We start from the raw sequence: 26,872 nt of genomic DNA on the forward strand, positions 1-26,872 counted from the left end.
TACTATATGCCAGAGTCTGAGTTATGTTCTCAATGTTTTGGGGGTTTTATTTTTTTTCAATTAATATTCATAGAAACCTATTAAGTAGAATCTATATGTGAAGTATACTGAGAAACAGAAAAGCAATAAATTGGAAGAGTATGTTAAAATGATTTCGATAATAGATACAGCATGAGAAAAGTTGACAAATTAAAGAGGGACGCTGGGAAAGAACTGTAAGGATTCATGAACACAAGGATGTCTTTGGTAATCTAAACCCAATCATATACTACTGACTTGATTGTAGTGTAGAATAAAAAAGAAAAATATTTATATATCCATGTTTTCTCACTTATTTTTCAGTTGGGCATTGCCTCATGGCAGGAGACCCCAGAAGAAATGGCTCCATTGTCCTGAATGCCTTCCCTGCCTTTACCAAACAGAGGGGTCCACAAAAGAGTTAGGAGAGATAACAATTGCAACAACACAACTGCTATGTTATTTTGTAACTGTGGAAAATTGAAGTTTTAGTAAATTACCCAAAGTCTCACAGTTATTAAATCGAACCTAGGTTTTCTGACTACAAAACTCAAATTGTTTAATCATTATACTTGATTGCTCCTTTTATCACGCTAAAGCTTAACAAAGACTTTCTGCTTCTAACGTAGGTTTTCCAAACAGTCTATACATGAAAATTTACCACATCAAATTAATTCTGATGACACTGGTAATTAACCATGGCCATCAATATTAATAGCAGGAAGTGAAAATAGCTATGGTCTGTGGTCCCTTTCATTGTGGAGTATGTGAATTTATAATTAATTTGATAAACTTCTAGAATATCAATAGGACTAAGAATCATTTTTAAAGCCTTTTCCTGTATTCATTCTATGATTCTAAGCAATAGTCTTCCTGAGGAAAGAAAAATAAATGAAGGTTGAGTGACTGAAAGTAGGAAATAATGTGTTTTGTTTCCTAGTTATCTTTTATTCTAAAACATAAAAGCAAACTTCCATGGTATTGCATATTTGTATTTTCATTATACTTTAACAATGGGGAAACAGTATTTAGTATTTATGTGAGCCTTGTCAAACAAATTATGAATTCATATGTATAAATCAAAATATTAGCAGGTAGTTATGTTAGTAAATAAGAATAAGTTCGTTATAACTCTGCAGTGGGGAGAGCACCACACTGATAGAACCTTAACAGTATCCCAGTAGGGAAGTTAGAAGCAGGATAATGACAGGGCTATGGGGAAGGGGCGAGCTTAAAATGATTGAAGGAGAGGGTCTTTAAAGTTGGGGAATTGAAAGTGGACAAAAATGGGAATATAATAATTTAGAATTAAGGGACACAGTTAAGCTAAGGTTTTGAAGCAACTCCTGATAAGCAAACTATTGCTTGATAAGTAAACTGCTTTGACCAGATGAGCAGAAAATTGGTTCTGATAAATTGACCTGTAGGAATGTCCTGAAGGAAAAAGTGAAGTTATTTAATGGTTCGCAGTCTTATCTTTCCAGCACAAAGTTTTCCTGATATCAACAACTAAGTCATGTTACCAAAGGTGAGCTACAGTCTTCTCTAAATTGTGTTGACAAAGGTGGCTCCACCTTATGGGAGACCCATTCAGGCTGGTGATCCACCAGACTCAAAATGGGGAGCCCCAGAGGGCTTCTTTTATCCTACTAGTACTTATTTATAGCATTGATTACATAATTAATAGCTTACTATAATTCTGACATCTATCAAAAGGAATTTAAATAATTTTTAATGTGAAAAATAGACACATGGTCTTTTAGTTACTGTTTATTTTTGTTAAAATGTAATCTACATAATAGTATTTGTGATTTCTCAGTATTTACTTGTAAGTGACCTTAGGATTTCTATGTTTTTGTAATCATGAATTCTATTTTTTTAATTTGTTAGTGCTTAAGTGTGTTGGTTGAGAAACTGACAACAGACTGACTTATGTATATCAATTACTATTATTTCTATTTATTCATACTAAAATAGTTACTGATAATAGTATTTTATGTGCCATGAAATTGGGTAAATATTTCACATTCAAATACAGTATAAAAGAAATATGCCACTAAATTTGATGTTATTTCAATCCTTAATCCCCCAAACTATATAAAGTTACAAGATAAATATACTTAGAGTTTTATTAAATTATAGTTGAATCTTTTACTTTTTAGAAATTTTTATTTTCTTCCATATCTTCTTTTGCCTAACAACTATGTTAACTAATAAAATAAATTCTAGATAACAACTACCATCATGATTTTCTTTCAACAAAATAAATAGTAAGAAGAATTAAGTCTCAAAATTATCATTTCTGATGGCAAAATTGTGGGCCAAAATTACAAATAAAATTACAAATTAATTCATTAAAATATACTCTTTCATCTTGCATCAGATATCAAAGTGTTTTTAGTTGGATTCCTTCACAAAAGTGTGACTGTTAAATCAGGCTTTTCAACTAAGGGACAGTATGTGTGTGATTATTCCAGGATGTCATTATGACATATTAAGGTTGGACCAATGATGAAAAAATTGCTGCAGTGAAATTACAGTGATTTTTAGATATCTTTTTCTGTTAACTTCTTTGTATTATGTCTCCTTTAAACCCACCAAAATACTGTTTTCTTTTAAATGTGTCAGAGTGTAGATTAGTATTTGAGAAGTATTTTGTCTCTATTTTTGACATGTCTATATATTATGTAAATGTTTCCTAATTCAGCTAATACACCTTATTTTCTTAATTTTTGTAGATATCTCCATGGTTTACCAAATTTTCCATTACACTGGCCAGTAAAAAGACTTAAATTTATTCTTGGCAATTCCTAGAAATAAACAAAATCTGAGTTTGATGAGTTCTGACAATGGCTAAACATGCTCCTTTCAAGTTGAGATGAAGAGGTTGGTTTTATGAACATCCCAAATTTATTGAACCAAATGTGAATCTGTGTTATCTGGTGACTTCCCTTCTCATCACTACACATCTTCCATGTTGACTTCTGAAGCCAGTTAATCTGTAGTGGGCCAAGTCAAGGCCAGTCTCAGATGACTGCAGGAGCTGACTCTTATAGGCTCCTAAATTATTTTAAACAGAATTATGAATTAATTAATTAATCCTCCATTAGCAGGATCACTAGAAGTGAAGACTTGTGGGTTCCTAGAATCTTGTCTGCAGCTGCATCTAACTCATATGTTTATTCAGTCCTTCCATTTCCTTCTTTAGTGAATTCTAGTATCCTAATTGGATATAATTCCAGAACATACTATAAAGGGCACAGGAAGTCTGAGAAAACAAAGGAAACCATTAGAGATTTCATCAAGGATGAGAAACTATTTCCTTCCCAAGTGAGAAAAATAAGTCTCTGAAGAGAAGAATCAAGAAGATAAATGTTTTGAATCGATTTTTGGCTCATAGTGTGCCTTCAATCAATCACAGCTGAACAATTGAATGAAAGAACGAATGTAGTGAGTTATCTCATTTACTCTGGCAAAAATGAGTCAAAAATCTCCTTTTCTAGCCTACTGGGGAATGATTCTATAATTCTTCTGTTTTTGAACATTACTTCTTTGGGAGACTAAAGAAAGCAACAGCTGTCTCCAGTTTATAAATTTCTCAAGGCAGGAAAGGAAGGGATCTTATTTCAATTAAGGTAGAGAGGCAGGGCCCTTGTCTCTGGGGAAGCTGTACTGCAGCAGAACTGAAGAGGATTTCATGTCCTCTCCCAAGATTCCCTGCAGGAGCTTGAGAAAGTGCTAGAAGGATGAACATGGAATGAATTATACGTGAATCTTTTCATCCCTGTTTAAGAAAAGGAGCAATGCATCAATTATGCATTAAGGCTAGTGAGTTTTGAGATTGAGTTATTGAAAATACTTAGAGTTAATAAGCAAACTTTAATATATGTTACATTAATCTTGTTATATGTACTTCTTTTTAGTAGTTCCCTATTTTTAGGAAAACACCAAAAATGTTATGAAAGGAAAATGGCAGTGAAGAGGAGTGGACAGGAAGATATGCTGTGAAGAAATAACTAAGAAAAGTAAATATCTGAGTGATTTCATATAAGAAATCCAAGATATGAATGAAAACTTGGATAGTACAGTACAGACCAAAGGAACTAGGGGAATATTTCTATCTGCCTCAAATTTGCACTTGTTCATTCCAAGGCCACAGCTCTGCTTCCCAAAATAGATACTGAGATATCTAGGACTTAAATAAGTGCAATATCTGACATAGATACAGCAGAATCCTCAGTCAGATGTGCAATTTAATGTTGAGACAGATTTTCTTGGGGTGAAATTGCATAAAGAAATCCAGAGTAACTCAAGACAACCAGCTGGAAGCTACTAGTTTAGCCACCAACCCATTCCCAATTATTAAATTTTATTTTTCTTTTGAAATTGTTTTCATTACATGGTGAATAAATACAACAAAAAACTTACATCTTACCTAAATAAACAATAACAAATAAAAGAGAGAACTGTGACTACCATCCACACAACTTAAGTTGTAGAACATTATCAGCATATTCTGTGGCTTTCTTTTTGGTTATCATTCTTTAGTTTTTCTTTATAATCATATACCATACCACTAAACAATATAAAAATACAATATATGTACTATATTAATAAGATATGTATAAAAAACCTTAAGCAACACATTGTTTTATTGGATGTTTTGAAATTTATATAAATTTTAAAATAATGTATGTTTCCTTTCTGATCTTACTCTTTTTGATCAACATTTTGCTTATTCGAATCCTCCACATTGATGCATATTACATTTTTCCTAGTATGTATGAGCAATAGTTCTTTACGGCATAAGGATAGAGATGGACGTGTGCATCATACAGGGTGAAACATTTAACTTTTCCAAGTTGATTTCATCTATGCCTATAATCCCAATCAAATTCTCTAATAGCTCTGGTTATTTTATAACTTTGGGAATACCTCGTGTTTTCAGACTGTATAATTTTTGCCATCCAAGTAGTTGTAAAAAATATCTCACTGGAGTAATTTGAAATCCTGGTATACTAATAAAGACTAGTATTTTCCCCTGTGTTACTGGTAGTTCATATTTTCTCTTTTGAGAAGAATCTTTCCAAGATTTCTATGCCTTTTTTGACTGTATTAATTGCTTTTTTCTTATTAAATTGTAGTTTTAGTTTGTCTGTGTTTAACTTTGGATACTGACCTCTTGTCAGTTTTATGTTTTGAAAATGTCTTCTTACTGTTTGTCTTTTATTTTCTTTAGCATTTTCAGATTAACAAAGTTCTTAATTTAATGTCCTCAAAAAATCCCTCTTTTTATTTACAACTTATTTTTTTTTGTCTTTTAAAATAAATACTTCTTTTTCCCAAACTCACAAAAATATTCTTCTATATGTTCTGTCAAAAGCACTAAAAAGTTGCTTTTCCCATTTACTTCTTTGGGCCACATACAATTGATATCTTTACGTATGACTTTTAATTATGAACAATTTCAATTTTGTCCATAAGGATGAAAAATTTTCTCAATATCATTTTAAATAGTTGCTCCAGAAAGGAGAGAAACTCCTACTCACAAAGCTTCCCTTGATCTTTTAGACAAAAGTGGTCAACACTTTCTTGTTTGTGATTTCTACAGTTTTTAAATAACTTTAAGGAAAGTCCTCTTCTTCATGTTAATTTCTTTTCAGAGAGTTTTGACAATGCTTAATTCTTTGTGCTTCCATTAACTTCCTCATATCTTAGAACTACTACTTAAAACCCCTCAACTATTTAGTTTTGAAGGGTATTTCCCCATAGCATACCCTAGACATAGAGAGGGGTCTTTAGTCACACCCGCCTCTCTTCCCAATATTTCTGCTGCTCTACTAAAACATAGAGAAAGTACTCTTGCCACAAAGTTAAGACGTTTGGAAAACAACCTTTTCATGTGCTGAAGTTTGTCACGGTAAATGGCAAAGAGATGTGTCCAGTGCAGCACTTTTATACTTGTGATTTCAGGTAAATTTAGAAATACTACGTCATCTTACTTGTGTCCTGCATTTTCAGGTTTGTTCCTTTTGTCTTTGCTTTTTTGCCTACTTTCTGATTGCTGGAGCTTTTGATTGAGTTTATCCTCTAAAATTGTAGTTATTTTCTCTTTTTCTATTCCTTTAATGTTGATCTTTAAAATTTTATCATACATACTTAGTGTATAAAGTTTATCAATATTCATTCCATATTCTTAGCAAACACAAGGGTCGTTGAGCACTGCCCGTCATCTCTGCTCCTCTTTATCTAACATCATCTTCCATTTTACCTCCATCTTATTTATGACTATTATTATATTATACACATATATTAGAAGAATTCAAATCTAACTGAAAGTATAGGTTAACAATTAGCATTCCAGTTAAGTATGATGAGTTAATCACATAAATACCTGTGCTTCCTCCTGAAATTCCATAAATAGTGAGATAGATAGATAGATATAGATATATAGATATAGATATATTGCTCAGACAAAGATAATGTAGAGGAGAAAAAAGATATAAAAATTTGCAAGCTGGAAAACAAATGAACAAGGGCTGTTTTGTCTGAAAACAGACTAAACAGAGCTGAGAATTTGGAAACTAAAATTAGGAGTGGGAAAAATAGAGAAGCATGGTGATTTATAGCACAGAATCCTCAGGAGCCTCAGGAAAGAGCCACACCAGATAACTGGGAGTGGGAGTGAGAGTGGAGTGAAAATCCCACTAGTCAAATGCTTTAGAGCCAATACATTTTTCACCAAACCATCTATGTAGTGATGTATCCATCAGTCCTTGAGTGAAATCAGACTAATTTTTAACCTTAATGTGTCAGGTTACCCTGCACAGCCCAATGAGCCCACTGAGCCCACTGAGACATATGACGACATCCAGATGACGAGAAGCCTCAAATCTTTACAAGATATTTTCTCAAGGAAATTCATATCTTTCATTTCCTGATTTTTATTGCATTTTTTCTAAATTAACACATCTCTAACAACATCAGAAATAAAAGGAGGCATTTTAAGTTACAGTATAAAACTAATCCTCAATAAAATTAAGTAGAAGTTGTTTTAATACTAGGAAAAATGGAAATATTAAGTGATTATTACAGTTTTCAGACATTCTAACAGTTTACACATTTTAAAGTCTTATTATAATAAAGTAATTACTTTAAAAATGTTTGACTTACAGGTGCAGTAGAGATAAATGGTGTAAAATATCAGTAATTTTCTGGAAGGAAAATCCAGTTGTTTTGCTTAATAAAGGTAAAGACAACTTGGCTCTTTTATTTAGTAATATGAGTTCCAAATCATTTCTCCGAAATCAAAATAGAGTCAACACTCAAAATATGTGCCCTGGAAAAACTAAAACTTGTCAAAGACGTCATATAGTGTCCCAAATTTGCACAACTATGAAGTAATGAATCCCCATTCAAGTCTTCTGAATTCATATTCAATAGTTCTACCATGAAAGTTATTGTTCTTGACTAGATCCTTTTTCAGTAATATAAAGGCATTTCTGCTAGCCCACCAGAACTTCCACAGTCACTGGAATATAAAGAAAATAAGCTTAGTATTTTAAAAATGTGACTACAGAAAACAAACTGTATTGCATGTGCGTGTTCCTCAACTTTCCATCAATACACTCCAGCATGGTACCCCACTGCTCTTCTTTCCTAATCCTGACTCTCTGACTGCTGCCTCCATGCTGGCAATATCATTTTTTTGGCTTATAAACCTTCCTCCTTGGACTCTCATAATGAAAAATATATCATTTCTTCTTTTTTTTTCTCCACACTCCATTCCAAAAGAATTAGAAGTGGCTTTTAAAAATGCCACATAGTACGAATAAGTGAGGAAACATGCCAAATATATGTGGTTTGTGCCTTGACATATTAATGATGAATTTTCATATCAGTAGAAGGCGCATGAAAGGCCAGTGGGCCTTCTTAGAGTTTCCTAAATGTGGCTGTTCTCAAAATAAATCCTCTAACCTGTCACACCTGCAGGAAAATGTCCACGTGCAAGAACAACTCCCATCAGTGGGCACCTTAAAGACTGCTCTGTGTGCGTGTGTGTTTGTGTGTACTCGTATGTGTACACATATGTGAGTGTGTATAAAATCATATTATCTGTACATTTTTATGTGCATAGCATGATTTTAATCTTATTATCTGGGTCCCACAATTTTGAGACACATGATTCTCCTTTTCCTTTGTACTCTTCCCTGTGGGCAGCTGCTGGTTAATAGCAGAAATCTAACAATGTAGAAAGAGCAGATGAAGAGTTGAAAATTACATTTAATTAAAAACTGAATGCTAGGAATAAAGTGAGATATGGATAATCACTATTAACACCTCTATTTCTCCCTTGTCCATCAGTAACGTCTGAGCATTGAAAAGAATTAAAGCTGATAATTGCCACAACAGCTTAAGGGGGATAATTAGACTGTAGGTATTATTGAAATAACATGAGAGATAGTAAAATAAAGTACATGAAAAAAGAAAATTAAGTGAGTAAATATAAAGTATTTATGATTCTATTTAATTACATATGAGTAAAGAATTAACTATCATCACAGGGAAAATATTTTACTTTTGAAATGTTGCCCAGAATAAGCAACAACATATCTGGAAAATTAGAAAAGCGTATTTCAAGTTTTACTAATTATAACATAAGTTATTATAGGAGAGGAAAACCTTTCCCATCTTCCCTTCTCAGTGCTTTGGGTGGTCTAATAATTAAATTGACAGAATAACAGGAGAAAATCAAATTTAATTTTGTATATACAGCAGCTCATAAAAATATGAGACTAAAGAAGTGACCAAGGTAGGCAGATTTTGTACCTTTTAGACAAAGAAACAATAAATATAGGAAGATTTGGGAAAAAAAAGATATTTAGGCTAGGGGTAGTAAATTAAAGAAGTAACAAAGTTTGTTTCTTCAACCTTCTCTACCCTGAATTCCTTGTCTCTGGTAAGACACCCTTCACATGTGAGATTATATTCTACTCTCAGAGGACAAAGGAGTGTCAGAGTTTCCTTCATGCACAGGTTGTTTCTTAGTACCTTTAATTCAAAATAATCAATATGGCAAAGTGGCATTTTGGGGGCAGCCTGCCCTCAACCCCATCATTATTGAGACAGAGTGTTTGGTTACATCACATAGGGGATAGTACTGTAGGAGCATTTGTATTTTTATTGTACTGCAAATTAACAAGCATTACACTTTAGCAATCAGTTTTTAGCACTTGCTATATTTCTACTTTATTCCCAACCATCATAGTCCAAATCTTATGGCTTCTGATGAATACACAATGTGACACACCTATGTAAGTTTATCCATGATTGGTCCCCTAAAATCTATTATCATGATACACATTGACAGATAAAGTTACTCTTTCAACATATTTTTTCATTTGTCATTACCAATCTTATAAATGGAAAATTTAGGTTGTCAGAATCAAAAGAAAAACTAAATACAAAGACTTCTCAGCATGAAAAAATGTGTTCCTCCTAAATTTGCATGAGCATCTTTCCGGAGCTCTCAGAGCCCAGGAACAACAGAAGAGACCTGAGTTACTCATTTCATTTTCTCTGTAAACTCGTTGGTCAAGGAGATGAAGGGTTAAAAAAAAGTAACAAAGGTCTCCCCAGCACGGCCACATACTCATTTCTCTATGGAAATGTATTTTTCTCATAAGCCTCATATGTTTTATGTGGTAGGTAAATTTCCAGCCCACCAGGAAGACGCTATATAGCCTATAATATTTCTTAAACAATAAACAGTAGAAAGAGAAGAAGGAGGAGATATTATATGAATCACCTCAAAGATTAAATATAGCTTAATTTCAAGTACCTTTAGTAATCAAATAGTTATGTAAATTAGCTAAGAGCTCAATGATTATTTATAATTTTTTAAAAAGCCATACTCGGAAACTAGATGATAAGCACTTTGGAGCCCACTGGAAAGTGGGGTACAGTTTGTACATTCAATGATACACATCATTACACTGTTCTCGTACATGATAGAGAATGTAAGAATTCAACACGAGGATCCACACTGGACCTTTTTAAAAATGAGTACTGTATTTTGTTAAAAAATTCCAAAGACTGTATGTTTCCAAAAATTGATCAGCAGCCTGTTCACACAAAATAAAACTGGTGTTAAAGAACATGAGCTTTGATAAAAGAAGCCCATTTCTAAGATCTATCACTTTGATCAAATTACCCTATCTAAGCCTGTTTCTCAGATAGAAACATAGGATTCATAAGAACCTAGTCCTTACACACTTTACAGACTGAAGTGAGACTCAAACTAGATGATGCGTGTAATGAGGAAAAGACAATGGGATATGAATTACCTTATTAACAAAATTTACAAAGTAATTATCATTATTTAAAAATTTAGCTTTATTCATATATTTTATTCCTGTAAACAGGTAATAAAACAGCTTAAAACAAGTGAGCTACTCAGGAAAAGAGGGCACTTCTGGACCTTACAGCAGCCCCATCACACACCACCTTGAAATCCTTCGGGTTCTACCTAGATGTACTGAATGTAGCCAGACCATGTGCTTCAGACCTTCCTAAATATCTGCCTCAGAAAAATGTAGAGCATATTCTTGTAATAACTATTTTAAAAATAAATTTTGCAAGATCTTTGTTTCATTGTAGGAGGTTTCTCTCCCAAATACAGACTGGAGCAAATTCTTTGTCTAGCACTTCTACATATTTTATAACAGAACAACCTTCTTATTGCCATTGTATTGATGAAGAAACTGAGAGGATCAAGTAGGTTAAAATATTTATCCAAGATCCCACAATTATAAATGATAAAGTATATAATTAAACCCAGGGTTCTTAACTAAAATTATATCTGTTGTAATTACAAGATCATAATAGGGGCCACCTTAATTTTATGGGTAATCATTATATTAAATTAAATCTTTTGTAGTTATTTTAGGATGTTGTACAATTCACAATTTTATAGGTTGACACAGAATTTGCATGGTAAATTTAAAAAAAACCTCCAGAAATTAGAAATGGAAATTCACATTGCCCAATTTATTTAATAAAGCTAAATAAAACTTTAGTATGAAAGTTAGAAAGGGAGCCAGGAAAAATGAAAATTAAAAGGCAATCTCAATCATCAGAATAGGTGCAAGTATCCTAAGCATGGATTCTTGTAAATGAAATCCATATATGTACATACATTGTAAGCAAATGGGATTTATTTCTGGGATAAAATAAGGGTTTAATATTAGAATATCAAAGTTATTTACAGTATAATCATATCAGTAAGTGAAAAACCAATAAAATTTAATATTAAGATCTGCTAAAAATGTCAGTGAACTACAGAATAGAAGGGAAATTCCTTTTACAACACTTGGTATCTTTTTTCTGTGTCCCTCACAGCTTCCACCTGACGTTCTTTATAACTCCACTGTTGTTATAACTCTACTGAGGTATGACCTGTATTGAGGTATAATTGACATATAACATTATATTAGTTTTTGGTGTAAAACATAACAATTCAATATTTGTATACACTGTGGGATGATCACTACCATAAATATGTTGTGAATCCAAGCTCATTATGCTCACCACATAACGGGCCAATTAAGCCCGAGACAAGGTGTTGGGGCAGGGAATAGTGACTTTATTCAGAAAGCCATCAGACCAAGAGGATTGTGGGTTAGTGTCCCAAAGAGCAATCTTACCTGAGTTAGAATTCAGGCTTCTTTTATACTAAAACAGGAGGGGATGTGGCTGGTTGTTGCAGACTTCTTGGTGCAGGCCAGACCCAAGAGAAGATGTGAATCCTTTGTTCTTGCAGCTGTCCATGTAGCTCTGATCACCATATTACTGTAAGCGTCCAACAAGACAATTGTTATTTTTTTGTTCTTTTTTGTTTGTATCTCTGTATGAATGGAAAAGTGTTATATTTTTAAGGTCAGAGCCTTGAGAATGGGCTATCCTGTATATTTCATGCTATAGGCAACATTCCTTTGCAAAGGTGCAGAGCCAGCATGACTAAGCACAGGCAACAGAGCACAAAGGTTAGAGCTAAAGGAATAGATCCAACATGGAGTCAGGTTTGTTCTTCTCTTTCAAATCTAGTTACCATCCATCACCATACATAGTGTCAACAACAAAAAATTAATCAGTAGCCAATGTAAGAAGAAATGGAAAATTTTATTTGAGCCAATCTGAAGATTATAACCTGTGTGACAGCTTCTCAGAGAGCTCTAAGAACTGTTCTGAAAAAGTAAAGGGGGCGAAGCTAGTATATATGTGACTTTGGTAAAGGGGTATATATGTGCAATCAAGCACTCATCTTGGTAGAAGGTTACTCCTACTTCTGAGGAAGAGAGATCTTAGTTAATGGTTTTAACACTTTTCTAAGTATGGGAAGAGGCAAGAAACTGAGTTCCTAAAATTTTCTCGTGGAAATATTTAACTATCTTAGGGTCAGTTCTGCCAGGTTTCCCACAGCACAAAGTGCCTCATCTTGATCTTCACCCAGAATTCCTTTCAGGATGTACTGTAGGTCAGTGACTACAATGGCTAATGACTTGATTCTTGTAGAACTGGATGGTGGGCAACATTCTTTATCTTACAATCCCTTCCCTTTTGGTCTTAATTTCAACCAAGGTTTAGGAGGCATTTCATGACTAATTTGCCCCATAGTTCTAGGAATGCTCAATCCCAGGTCTGTGTTGATTTCTTGATAGGTCACTCAACGTGCTATTACTGGTCTAGGCCTTGTTAACAGTAACTGAAGAGGAGTCTCTCGACCTCCTGTCTTACTGGTCTGTTACAGTCCAGGAAATTGTTCCCTCTTGGTGCTTCCTCCCATACCTAGATTTACACTACTACAATCATTGCTCTTATGGGACTATATATTTGATCAATTGTCTCAAGTCACCTAACCATCATTAATTTTATCAGAGGCTCAGTCACACACTTGTTTATGCAAGAAACAATAACCTTGTAAAAGAGGCAGGGTACAAGTAATAAAGCTAGTAATGTTATAAGGTCATAAGTATTTAAGCTAAGAACTTCCCTTAGGTGTGGCCCAGTGTCTCCCCAGGTTGTCTGACAAGTCTGTTCTGCACCAATCACTATCTTTAAAGGAAATAATATATTGGCATCATACCTAAAGTTCACCTAAGGTGTCTGCACGTACAAGGCAAGTGGTGGGTCATCATGAAACCTTACAGGACTGAGAAAGAAATGTTATCTTCTAAGGAGTTACCTGGCTGGTACCAGAAGAAGGAAAATTGAGCTTTATGGTTGAGCAGGTATTTCTGCCCTTGGGGAGGTCTGATTAACACAAAATGAAGATGCACAGTGCACACCAGAAGGGAGGGAGGAGATCCAAATGGGCAGAAAAAGAATTTTATGTTTAAATTTTTCTTGTCTTGCCTTAAAATTTGAATTTTACTTCACAAATAGTTAATCTATTCATTTTTGTGATGAGGACATTTAAGATTTATTCTCTGACCCCCTCACCCATTTTTGCCCACCCTCACTCCCATCCCTTCTGGCAACTAGCAATCTGTTCTCTGTATCTCTGAGCTTCCTTAATGAGTTAGAAGGTATCACTTATAAAAGAAAAACAAAATACTACACTCAAAGGTGAAGGCTTAAAAGCCTTCCTTCAAAACAAACAAACAAAAATACCAAATCTCATTTTAATTATTTCAGCTCATTGTTTCCTCTGATGGTCCTAAGCAATGTAATAAGCTAATAAGACAGTTTAAGAATTAGAAACAAATGAAAGATCTCATTACTCACAGATGATACAGTATTGTTAAAAATAGGAGAGTTTAACCAGGTTGCTTCATATAAAACAGTCGATTGCTTTTCAATATGCCAACGTGAGTTAAATATGTAATATTACAAAGGACTATTTAAAATAGCAACAAATTCAGAAGGTTTATAGAAGTTAACCTAAGAAATTATGCACATGACCTTTATAGAGAAAAGTTATAAAACTGTATTGAAAATGTTTTAGAAGCTCTAGTAAAATGGAGACATATATACGTCCATGTGTAGGAGGATAAAGTGTCACAAAGATATCAATTACTTACAATTTTTTCCATAAAATCAATGGGATTCAAATTAGTTTCTATTCAGAGTGTTTATGTAATTTAAAAGGATGGTCGCACATGTTACTGATTCCAATATTTATATCAAAAAGCACAGGACAAACAGTCAGTAACACAATCCCAAGGAAGGAGAATATGCAGCATTGCATTACTCGATATAAAGATGCATCCCAAAGCTATACTAATTAAGTCAATCTTTGATTGGCTTGGGGTTTACAGTCTGATCAATGGAATAGAATAATGATCCCGTAAATAGACCTACATAGAGGAAGGGGATGCATGACAGAACTGGGAATGTAGATGAGTATGGGAAGTGTGCCTGCTCTGTAAGTTATCCTAGGATAATTGGCATTCCACCTTAAAAGACAAAGGAGAGGGCTTCCCTGGTGGCGCAGTAGTTGAGAGTCCACCTGCCTATGCAGGGATGCGGGTTCGTGCCCTGGTCCGGGAAGATACCACATGCTATGGAGTGGCTGGGCTCGTGAGCCATGGCCGCTGAGCCTGCGCGTCTGGAGCCTGTGTTCCACAACGGGAGAGGTCACAACAGTGAGAGACCCATGCACCGCAAAAAAAAAAAAAAAAAAAAAAAGACAAAGGAGAAAGAAAGGGCTGTAAAGAGTCTATACAGAGTCAATACTAAACAATCCTACCATAGACAACTGGCCGAAATGTTTTTACACAGGAAAGTGGCATGATTTGATTTGTGTTTTACTTCCTATCCTGTGGGTGACTATTAAAGGAATTTTCTCTGATAATCTATTTCCATTTGCCAGTGAAAGGAAAATATTGTGATCATAGGTGTTGTGCTTCCTTTCACAATGACTGCTCATTGCTTTCAGAGAAAAATGTGTTCAACTGTTTGACTGGTTGTCTCTCAGTTTGTCTTGCAATCACGTAATTTCTTAAATCTGCCTCTGTAACTCCTATTTATTATATATTTCCTTTGGCTGCATGGAGGAGTCTCTGCCAATCTTAAACTACACTTTCTGGCTTTGCATTTCAGTAGTACTTGTTTTGATACCTTATTTTTTTGCACTATACAATTATACTTGCTCTATAAATTATGTCATTGACTCACAGTTCATGGACTAATCAATCTGTGAAAACCTATGACAAGAACAAATATTTCATAATTTATTTTAAAATATACTTACTTCCCACAAATGCATTTTCAAATGGCATAAATCTTTAAATTGACAGGAAAAAAATCAGCATTTTTGAAAGCATGAGTAGAGTGTTTAACAAACTTGGTACAATAGTAAACAGTGGGTGAAGGTTAATTTGCTTACTTTCTCCTGCTTTATTTGTAGATATTAAGCTAATTGAGATGAATTTAAATGGACTACATAAATTTGGATTTTAAGGTGAATTAAACATAATTTAGAGAATGTGGAACTATATAGTATTAAACATGGAGAGTATTTTGTATTGGTAAAATCCAAGCTCCTCTTTCTAGAAAAAATGGAAATGAACAAAGCCAAGTCACATGGTATTTCTGCAGCTGATATGTGGTTGTGATCTGCTCACTGGTAGAATCAAGACTGAACACAGGCTTCTTAACAAACTAAGTACACCTTCCTATATGAATTATATTTATGTAATACATATAATCTTTTCTCAAACTGAAACTTCCTTTAACAGAAAAATTTGCACACACACACCCACATATCACAAATGTCCACTATTTTTTTCCTAGATATTACCTCGAAGACACATGAAATAATAAAGAATCATTTTGCATTTTCAGTTGCAAATTATTTCTTAACATTTAGTTAGTAATACATACTCCAGAGAGAAATACATAGTTTGCTATGAATGTTTCTTTGAGTTTGAGTGATTATTCATGGATTACACTGATGTTGACAGTAATCTACTAGAAATAGGGTTAAATAATATACATCCTTTTTAAACTGTCCAGTCTTTATAGAGTCATTATCAAACTATTAATATTGTAGGAGAGCCTGGTATTCAGTTATTCTCTCATAAATTTCCAACTTACATGTTTAATCTTACATGTAGTACACTAACCGCAAAAAAGACTCCATTCTTTGAAATGTGATATGCTAAACCATAAAACAAAAAGAAAAAGACTCAGCTAAGAATTACTTACTTTTTCTATGTATTTATTTTATTAAAGGAAAATGTGCTGTTGGAGTAATTGTTCATAATTTATCAAAGAAGAATATTATACACATTAGTTGTATTTTGTTTGTTCTAATTTAAATATGTATTTATGCCTCAGAAGCTATATTTGCCATTTCTTCTAAAATATATTTATTCTATTATTCTTCTAATCTATTTAAAACACTTCTTTGTGCTATGGGGGAAGGCAGGGTTACTGGCTTCTGATTTTTCACTGAAACAGCTTTGAAGTTTTCTTTATCTTCATGCATTGGAGCTGGCTATGGGTTACTGTGCACTGGAAATTCAAATAGTTTTGTGTCAAAAATTTCAACTGCCCACCCAGCATCAACCAAATTTCACATAAATTTTTTAGTGACTAGACTAATTTGTATACTCAATATGCACGGTTAGAAATGAAGGTAAGAACTATGTCTCAGAAGGAGAAGCAGAGGCAGGAAGTTGGAGATGAAAGTTAAGGTCTCTGGCTTGGACATGTGATTTGCACTTCAAGTCTTTGATCTGCTAATAACCAGGAAACAACGTATGAATCTGGGAAGTACTGGGATACCAACTTCATCTGCGGTGAACCCTACCCCAATGTCTCAGTGGGAACTGGCCCCATCCTCATCTCCAGTGGAGGGCTCCATGTGTGACCTCGTTCTAGCCAGTCAACTGCTAGGAGAGGTTCATTCTACACTTAGGAAAGTTCTTCCTTCCTCTTTGGAAAGCTGAATGACTGGGGGCACAAATAAAGGGGTATGTCACTTAAGCTACCACTGGCCACCATATTAGAATCAGGAGAAAAGCAAGCCTTAGATTAAAGCTTGCCATGTGAGTAGAAGAACAGAGACAGAAGAAATCCAGCTCTTTTATGAGGACGCAGCTGAGCCTCTACATACATAAGCATCCATCTGGAAGCCTGTCCTATCCTTGAGCTTCCTTTTACATAAGCCATTAAATTTCTTTGTTGCTGAAGCTACATTGAACTGGGCTTTCTGGTTAGTTACACCAAAAGCATATAACCTCATTCAGAGGTATAATTATAAAATGAGGGCATACAATTCAGATAACAATTCTTCTATTTGAAAAAAATGAAAACCAAAATTCAGGAACTTGTAATTTAGTTCTATATAATGAAAAATGTATAGAATTATAGCCCATCATTACTGAATATAGTCTCTATGCATATCTTTTCTTCACAAAACCATTCTGTAATTCCCACCACCACTCTTTTTAATAGATTAAGATTTTCACTAAGGGAGATGTACAATAAAATCTGTATTCATGCATTTGAATAGGAAACACTACAAATATGGTTGAATACTCTATGCAAAATATTTCCTGATTTTTTTAAATTCAAACATAAGAAAATGTAATTTTCCAACCACATTTAAACAAAATTAATTATATTTTCCATAAGAGATAGTGTTTTTACATGTTTAAGAAAACCAAGCACTTGGGGTAGAATGCTGAACCAAACATATATGGCTCTTGACCTCATGTAGCTTACAACCGAGTGCATGTGTGGGCTTTTATTACAGAGCACTAATCACATGATGGCAAAGCCACTTAATTTTTAAAAAGTTAGTCCAAAAAAATACATATCTTAAAATAATGAAATTAAAATAAGTTTTGAGTTAGCTACTGTTGGAAAATATATTTCTTTCTGAACCATTTTAAAGATACATAGTGTTTTATTTCACCAATGTTGAGTACATCCATGTTGTAAAGTTAGTCTTTTTCTGAAAATGTATTATGCTTTTTTACATTTTGAACTTTAAATATAACAGATATTTGTCTCCATTCATAATTCATTCAAATAAATGGATGAAATTTTTCAAATTATTTAATGTTTTGCCTTTAACATCATCATTAAAATTTTACAAGGAAAAAATACTTGTCTATATAACATAACAACTAAAACAACTCAAAAGCCAAAATTGAAAGCATTGTTAATATTTTCAATCTTTAAGCAACTTTCTAATGAATTCCTTGATTAAAAATATATATATGTATATGTTTTTTATGTCTACAAAGCACAAATGTTTTCTGTCAGTATTTTGAACCTTCTTATTTCTACTTAAAAGGAAATATTTTTCTTTGAGGTTTAGCTGATTATTTTCTTAGAGCTTTTTACAAGTTTGAAAATTTACACAATGAGTATTTCTAAAGCTTTATTGAAATCTTAAAATAAGAAAAATACTCTGCATAAAATGTAAACCGTGTTTAAGTTTTAAAATACAGATTTTATGAAGAGTGTTATCCTATGATGGGCAGTAAACTAAATCTCACATTGTTTCATGAATAATCTCTTCTATCAATATTAATTGTGAAAGAATAAACAATTTGGAAGTTTTAAATGAGAGTTTGTATATGTGTATGTGTGTCACAGAAGGAGGACAGAAAGGAGAGAGATTCAAATTCATGGTTACAGGAATATCATCAATCAGCAAGGATCAATCAAGTATTTATCAAAGAAAAGTAACTTTTAATAATGATATAATTAACTTAGAGAAATAAGATAACTAGGTTTCATTAATCATATATTTATAAATTTAAGAAATTAAATTGTCAAAGTATTTTGCTCAAAATGACTCTGTATTTTACTTGAAAGAATAAGGCTAATTAAAACATAATCATTCAGAAAGCAAAAGTAAAACAAAGAGAAAGAGATGTTTTTTAAGACGCTGAGATAATATAGCATTGCTACAAAAAGGTGGCAATTCCTTTATTTGCCAATACTCTTTGTCAGCCCTCAAACACCACCAATCAAATTAACAATGACACAAATCAAAATTTTGTACCAACATCTTATATATACAGTGAATAAGGATGTCTTTAGAAAATGTTCCTATTTCTGGTGACCTGTAACATAAAATCTAGGTAAGAGTACTTGAAGATCTAGACATCCCTACCCTCCAATGAAATTTGATCATGATGTCCCCAGTACATATAAATTATGTCAAACCACTGTGACAATGGCAAAGAAAATAGGTGCCCAAGCTCGTCATAGGTAGAAAAGAGTCAGGTCAGAGCCATTTCAGAAAACATTATGCTAACATTATAATGTGATATCCGACCATTGAACATTTACTTCCAACATAAATTGTATTTTCTTTCTGACTCCACAGATATCAGTTGTGTTTGTTATTACGGAGATTCCTATCTAGAATTTCGGAATGTGTTTTTAAATCCACAAAATAACATCTCCCTAGAATTTCAGACCTCCAACACCTATGGACTCCTGCTCTACATCAAACAAGACTTAGATTCAGGAGATGGACTTTTTATTCAATTATTTATTGAAAATGGTACTTTAAAGGTAAGTCAAATTTATTTAACATAAATTTTATGAAGTTGTTATGATTCACCACTTCAGTGGTTATTATCAATATAAAATTTAACCTTAATTATGTCTTTTATACTCATCACCAGGCTGTGTGTCCTGTTTTTTGTAATTTCTTCCTGTTCGGTGTATACTATTTATATATCAAAATAGTATGTGCTTTAAATAGCTTTCATTCTCTTCTTTTCTCTATATTTTCAACTTTTCTTCCACAACTATATTTCACAATTTCTCAATTATAATTGCTGCAATTTTTTATAACTTTAATGGCAGACGTGATCTGGGAAACCCTGGGAAACCCCAGGTTTCTTTCAAAGGATCTTTAAGGGGAACACTCTCTTTATAATAACACTAAGATGTTATTTGTCTCTTTCGTACTCATTTTCATAAGTGTACATAGTTTTCTAGAAGCTTCATGATGCGATGTCATCCCTCTGATCACTAGTGTAATGTATACTTATATGTTTTTGTGTTTTAAAAGTCTGTTTTAATTTTAGTATTATACATATTGATAGATATAACCCATTACACAAAACTCTTTGGGGCCCTCAGTAATTTTTCAGAGTGCAAAGAGATTCAGATATCAAAATTTGAGACTGCTCACTTAAAACTTGTCAGTCTTTATAACAATCTTCCTTTAAAAGTCCAAAATTACACAGTTAAATTTTGAAGGCAATGATGAATTGAAAATGCGTGCTCTTTTCCCAAGACCATTCTACCTTATCAAATCACCTCATATTCCTGTTCTAAATACTCAGATTAAGGAAGTCATCAAGTCATCACTGCAATAAGGTAATTAACTCAACACAGTCTAGTATATGAAACATGACAACAGTATTTTTGCCTATCATTTCTTTCAGATGTTATTTAAATATGACATGAATTTCCATAAAAGTGTGAGGTACACCTTCTAATTTAAATAAGCCAAGTTGTACAAGTTTGATTTTCTTTAAATACTCATCTTCCTTAAGTAATATAACACATATACATAATTTAGTAAAATGTCTGATATAAACAAATGTCAACCAGATGTAGCAGATTAGTAGTGGTAGCATTATCTTTATTCGTTCATCCATTTTTTCACTCATTCATTGAACATTTATCCATCCCCAGTGACAGTGCCAGTTTGTGAGGATTCAATGGTAAATAAAACACACTTTGTTCTCATATTGCTTCAAATTGATTACAGATAATAATAACAGGTGAAAATGGGACAAGAAAATAGAATTATGTAATGAATAGAATACTATAATGAGCCATCAAACGTCAGTCTGACCCTTTAAGATAAGGTTTGCTGATCCCTGCTGTACAGCATTTTCCTTGACAAAGACCAGAAATTTCCATTAGTCTTATAATAAGCAGAAAACATGAAGAGACCAAATATAAGGAACTATAAAGCACACATAATATTGAGCCCTGGTCACGTCCAGCACATTTTTCTACTCTTAACTCAGCTCACAACTCAGCCAGCCCCTCTCACCACAGTGGATGTCTCCAGAGACATGGTGAACCACACCAGAGACTTGTAGAATTATCGGTGAAAATATGTATGAAATAATGGAGAACAGAGATTTCTTTCACTTTCAAGTGGATAAAAATAAATTCAAATTAGTTGAACTAAGACATTTAGGAATTATAAAACTGTAATGGGTGAAGAGAGGTGTAGAATTTCTTTCTTTTAGGTTTTATGACAAAGAAAACATATATATTGATACTCTGTAATAATTGCTATAATTTATTGGATTGCAATTACGTGTTGGGCTCCAATTTAAGAAAATATATTAAGATCATGGACTCTAGAGCAAGAATGTTAGAGTTGGAACACCAGCTCAGCCATTTAGGGGTTTTGAGGTCTTGCAAAGTTTAAGCTGTCTGCGCTGGAGTTTACTCACTCATGAAAGAGGGTAGTAAATGTAGGTGTGAGGTTTAAATTAGTAAGTGGATAAATATTGTGAAGTTAGTGTAATACAATGGGTGAGTAAGTAAAGGCATATAAACTCATAGAAGAAAGCCTGGGACATATTAATCCAATATGAGGAGTAGGTATTTCTCTCTGTATTTCTATTTATTTTTCTCAAAGACCTCGCAGGCCAGTGGAGGTTCTCAGCATGTTTGGTATTACACATGCTCTTTGAACTCTCTCAAAGATGGTAGATCAGGAATTGTTACTCCGTTGTGTCAGTCCAAAATCCATGTTCTTTCCGCACCCATCACTGTAATGATTTAAAGGAAATTTCAGTGCTATCCTATCTTTATGATTTTAAGATTTTCCTTAATCTGCTATGATTTTTCGAGACTATGCTCCAATTTCCTCATTCATTTTAAAAGTATAATCATATGGGGAATGTATTTACATTACAATTTTCACAAAAGACATATTATGGTTGAACTCTTCCAGTGATCATAATTTAAGATCTATTCAAATTCTAGAAATGCAGAATTGTTAGTCAAATGTGTTTTTAGGAAATTTAAGTTTCAAAGATAAATGTATCAAAATTAATGTTTAAAACTATTTCATTGGCTCTTTCTAATAACAAGGAGGTAAGCAGATACATCCATGTTGGGACTCAAATGTCAGTCCCTTCACTTATTAGCTGTTTCATGAATCACTGTGCCTCCCTGACTGGAGCAGATCACTCCCCCTCAGTTTCCACCTCTGAATAAAGAAGGTAATAAAAGGGTAATACCTACTTCACAGATTTTTGTTTTTCTTGTTTTTTGTTTTGTAAGAAAGCAATCAGGTGAAACCTATAAATTACTTTAAAAATCCATGGTACAGAGTAACAATCACAGTAGCTATTGTTTTATATATATCATAAAGGAGCTATTTATAATAAAAGAAAAAATTCAATACAATTAATAAAATCATCCATTTAATATTTTTAAATGTTTAACTTTTACATCCCTGAAGATAGGAATTAATAAGTCTTAGCTGTACCTGAAAAATAATTTTCTGATATATTTGAACAAAACAAGGAGATTACCACCCCCCATACACACACATTGTTGGCCAGTAAGTTATCATTTAAACTTAAATAACTATTTTAACTAACAACATAGATCTCCTAGTGATGTACATAAGAAATAGCTAAATTATTATCCATGCTGCCAAAAATATTAAATATTAAATCTGGTCACCTTGATTGCATACTAGACACAGCATAAAAATGCAATAGACAAATGTGGCCTTTTACTTAGTTACACGTGGCTTGAGAAGAATGTACAGCCAAAGGTCATGCAACTGATTTTCTGGTAAAGTACATGTAGATATATTTGTTTTTGGAAATCTCAGTGCTGTTTAACATAGTTCTTAAAGTGAACCCTCAGTAGATAATTTTATAAAGGAAAGGAACCTTTTTGAGATGACCAACTATAAAAAGTTAAGATATATAGCATTATGTTTACCTTTGGATTACATGTGGGAAGATATAGACATATCAATTTAATGTAGCTAGATGCATAGGAGTTATGAAACACTATGCAACTGTGTTTCTTTAACTTATATGTGGCTTACAGATCTCTAATAGATATGCTAAAGACTATAAAGGCCCTTTCTGTGAAAGAATGGCCACAATATAACTGATATACTTTCAGGAGCATGCTGTTGAGAAGATGTAGGCCACTGCAGCCCATTCATGGAATTCCCAGGGGTGTCTGGCCAAGCATATCTACTATAGACATGATTTGCTCCTTTTAAAACCATAACTCAGTTGGTCCAATTAGCAATAATCCCACAAATGGCCATAGTCCCCTTCAATACTCTGGAAGTTTAGGATGAATGATTAACTTTCATAATCTTTGTTTCCCTTGTGTGACGTTAACATCACTGTCTACATGGTATACACTAGTGTTTGCATTGCTCAGTTACTAGTATCTAAGGAAAATTGCCTATTAACGCTCACTCCCAGCTAGCCGAAGAAGCTGCCTTTCTCAACCAGGCTCCCCAGAATACAAGAGAAACCAGAAGTGTGTGTTTGTGTGTGCGTGTGTGTATGTATGTGTACATGTGTATGGGTTATGTGTATATATATATATATAATATGTATGCATTTATGTGTTTTAATTCTAGCACTTATTAGTTGCACACCTTGAGCTGTCACTTTAATTTTCAGACTTCTTATCTCTCCAACACAATAAAATGTTACTGGTAAATTGTAATGTTCAATACAAAACTAAGATGTTAATTTCACACTGAAAAACTGTTTGAGGAAAAATTTTTTTTCCCCGTAGTACCACTTTTTCTGTGCTGGTGAAGCAAAATTGAAAAGCATTAACACTACTATTAAAGTGGATGATGGACGAAAGTATACACTGCTTATCAGGTAAGATACACTTTTTATTTCCACTTCATCTCATATGCAGCAAAGACTATTTCTCTGGGTATTGTTCTTGCACTTTAAAGTGGAGGCTCTCCTGATTAATATTCACATATTCTTGTCTGTAAATTAATGTTCATCAAACCATTCTGTCTTGTCTGTATGTCCTAAAATAGTACTGGGGAAAGCATGTCATAAGAACTATATTATCAAGGAATTTACATAAGCAGATTTATAAAAAGAAGCCCTGAAATCCTCACAATGTTTTCCGCTTAGAGGAGTTGTGAAAACAAACTGGTATTTCTTTTGATAAACAAAGTCAAATATATTCACTATAGAAAATGTGGAACATTCAAAAAAACATAAAGAAGAAAAGTAAAATGATCCATTATACCACAATTGATATAGAGTAATGAGTATATATTATTATATTCCTAAAAGCTGCATTTGAAGTTGACTTTACTCCCAAATCCTCACCAACATCAGATATAATTTTGCCAATCTATTAAGTGAAATTGACATTTCCCCCTAATTTGCATTTTTTTATTTTTAGTAAGGTCTAATTTTTAATACCTAGTATATATTATGTGTTTTGCCTCCCTCCACCATTTTTTCTAAATAAGTGATATTTTGAAACACACACCATCATCCTTATCCAGTGTGTAGACTAAAGTAAGTTATTTGGTTATGGCAATAGGTTATTATTTGGTAAAAATAATTAACTGTTTAAAGCCAAAAAAAGAAGAAAGCAAAGAGGCAAAAAAACAGAGACTGGGAAAGAAGTAAAAGGAGAAGTTTTAAGGAAGTCTACCCTCTTTCAGCCAGAACTACCCAAATCCTATTGTCTAGAATCCAGACTCTTAGGGAAAATTAATGAAAAAACAATTTATTACCAACTAAATTGTGGAAAGGTTACATCACATATACCTTCCCTGACACTCAAAATGTATGTGTGCATTTTAAGACTCCTGAGATCCTAATTTAATAAAGTGTCGCTTTCTTTGCTTAACTCAAGACATGGGCACAGGACCCTTTAATGTTTTTCTTCAGCATTTTAACCTCTTGAATAACCAATGCTGAGGGCAATGCACTTTGGAAAATGCCATCCTAGCCAAGGTGATAGTTTCCCAAGGCAGAGTGTACCACCATCTGGACGGCTGGTGGTCTATGAACATTGGGGTAGCAGTGAGAATTGTGTCACAAAACACATATTTGGACCCTTCAAAGGAAACAAAGACAGGTGAGAAATGGTGGGAGAGACAGAGAGTGCACCAGAAGATGCTGTTCTAACTTGGGGAGTGTTGAAAAAGGGTTAAAAATAAATTGAGAACACGGTAATCATAGTTACAGTTTATTAAACACCAATTATGTGTCAAGTCGTAATTCTATTACATATACAAATTTATTCATCTCTAAGAACAATTTAATTATTAACTTTTATTATAGTTTCTTTCATTTTTTATTGAAGTATAGTTGATTTACAATGTTTCAGGTATACAGCACAGTGATTCTTTTATACATATATATATTCTTTTTCATATTATTTTCCATTATGTAGTTTGTTATTATATATTGAATATAGTTCCCTGTGCTATAGAGTAGGACCTTGTTGTTTATGAATTAACATTTTATTATAGTTTTACTATCATTTCCTAGATGTAGAACTAGGAGATATAGAGGTTAAATACAGAAAAAAAACAGTTTGAAAAGGGCACAATTCCAAGGCTACTCCAAAACGTCTGAATATGTTTTAAGTCATGGGCACAATGACCCACGTTGTAGAAACATAGTGTAATTTGATCTCTTCTCTTCTTCTACCCTGAAAGAACTGCTGCATGTTCAAGATAAGATAAAGATAAGAATTATAAATGATGTGCCCTGGGCTTCCCTGGTGGCACAGTGGTTGAGAGTCTGCCTGCCAATGCAGGGGACGCGGGTTTGTGCCCCGGTCCGGGAAGATCCCACATGCCACGGAGCGACTGTGCCCGTGAGCCATGGCCACTGAGCCTGCGTGTCCGGAGCCTGTGCTCCGCAACAGGAGAGGTCGCAACAGTGAGAGGCCCGCGTAACGCAAATTAATTAATTAATTAATTAATTAATTAATATAAATGATGTGCCCTGCAAAAAAGCCTTCAAGCAGCAAGAACAATATTTATTAGTAAGCATTAAACAACCACCATATGCCGGATGCTTTACAGATACATAACTAACTAAGCATCACAGACTGGGAGACTTAAATTACATAAATTTACTTTCTCACAGCTCTGGAGGCTGGAATTCTGAGATCAAGATATCGGCAGGACTTGCAGCAACATGGCTGCAACTAGAGATTGTCATACTAAGTGAAGTAAATCAGAAAGAGAAAGACAAATACCATGTATCATGTAAATGCAGAATCTAAAATATGACACAAATGAACCTATCTACAAAACAGAAACAGACTCACAGACATAGAGAGCAGACCTGTGGTTGCCAAGGGGGAGGGGTGTGGGGGAGGGATGGATTGGGCGTTTGGGATTAGCACATGCAAACTATTATATATAGGATGGATAAACAACAAAGTCTTACTGTATAGCCCAGGGAACCATATTCAGTATCCTGTGATAAAACATAATAAAAAAAAATTTTAAAAAAGAATGTATATATATATATATATATATGTATACATATATGTGTGTTTGTGTATAACTTTGCTGTAGAGCAGAAATTAACACAACGTGTGAATGAACTATACATCAATAATTTTTTTTTAAAAGATACTGGCAGGGTTGGTTTCTTCTGACGCCTCTCACTTGGCTTGTATATGACTGTTATCTCCCTGTATCTTTGCACAATATCCTCTGTGTATCTGTGTTCTAATTTCCTCCTCTTTTAAAGACATTAGTCATGAGGGATTAGAGCCCACCTAATTGTTTCATTTTAACTTCTTATCTCTTTAAAAACCCTACTTTCAAACAGTCACATTCTGA

At 33.5% G+C, this 26,872-nt stretch overlaps 1 protein-coding gene across 1 annotated transcript in view; it reads left to right on the forward strand.

Moving 5' to 3' along the window:
- Window positions 1-26,872, forward strand: part of EYS (eyes shut homolog) — a 1,671,360-nt gene that overhangs the window by 942,525 nt on the left and 701,963 nt on the right. Inside the window, exons 25-26 of the mRNA XM_060167756.1 lie at window positions 19,373-19,563; window positions 23,818-23,909. Of these exons, the coding sequence (XP_060023739.1) occupies window positions 19,373-19,563; window positions 23,818-23,909 (283 nt within the window). The remainder of the gene's footprint in view (window positions 1-19,372; window positions 19,564-23,817; window positions 23,910-26,872) is intronic.

This window comes from Lagenorhynchus albirostris, chromosome 12 (assembly GCF_949774975.1).
Source record: "Lagenorhynchus albirostris chromosome 12, mLagAlb1.1, whole genome shotgun sequence".
In the NCBI taxonomy this organism is placed as follows: Eukaryota; Metazoa; Chordata; class Mammalia; order Artiodactyla; family Delphinidae; genus Lagenorhynchus; species Lagenorhynchus albirostris.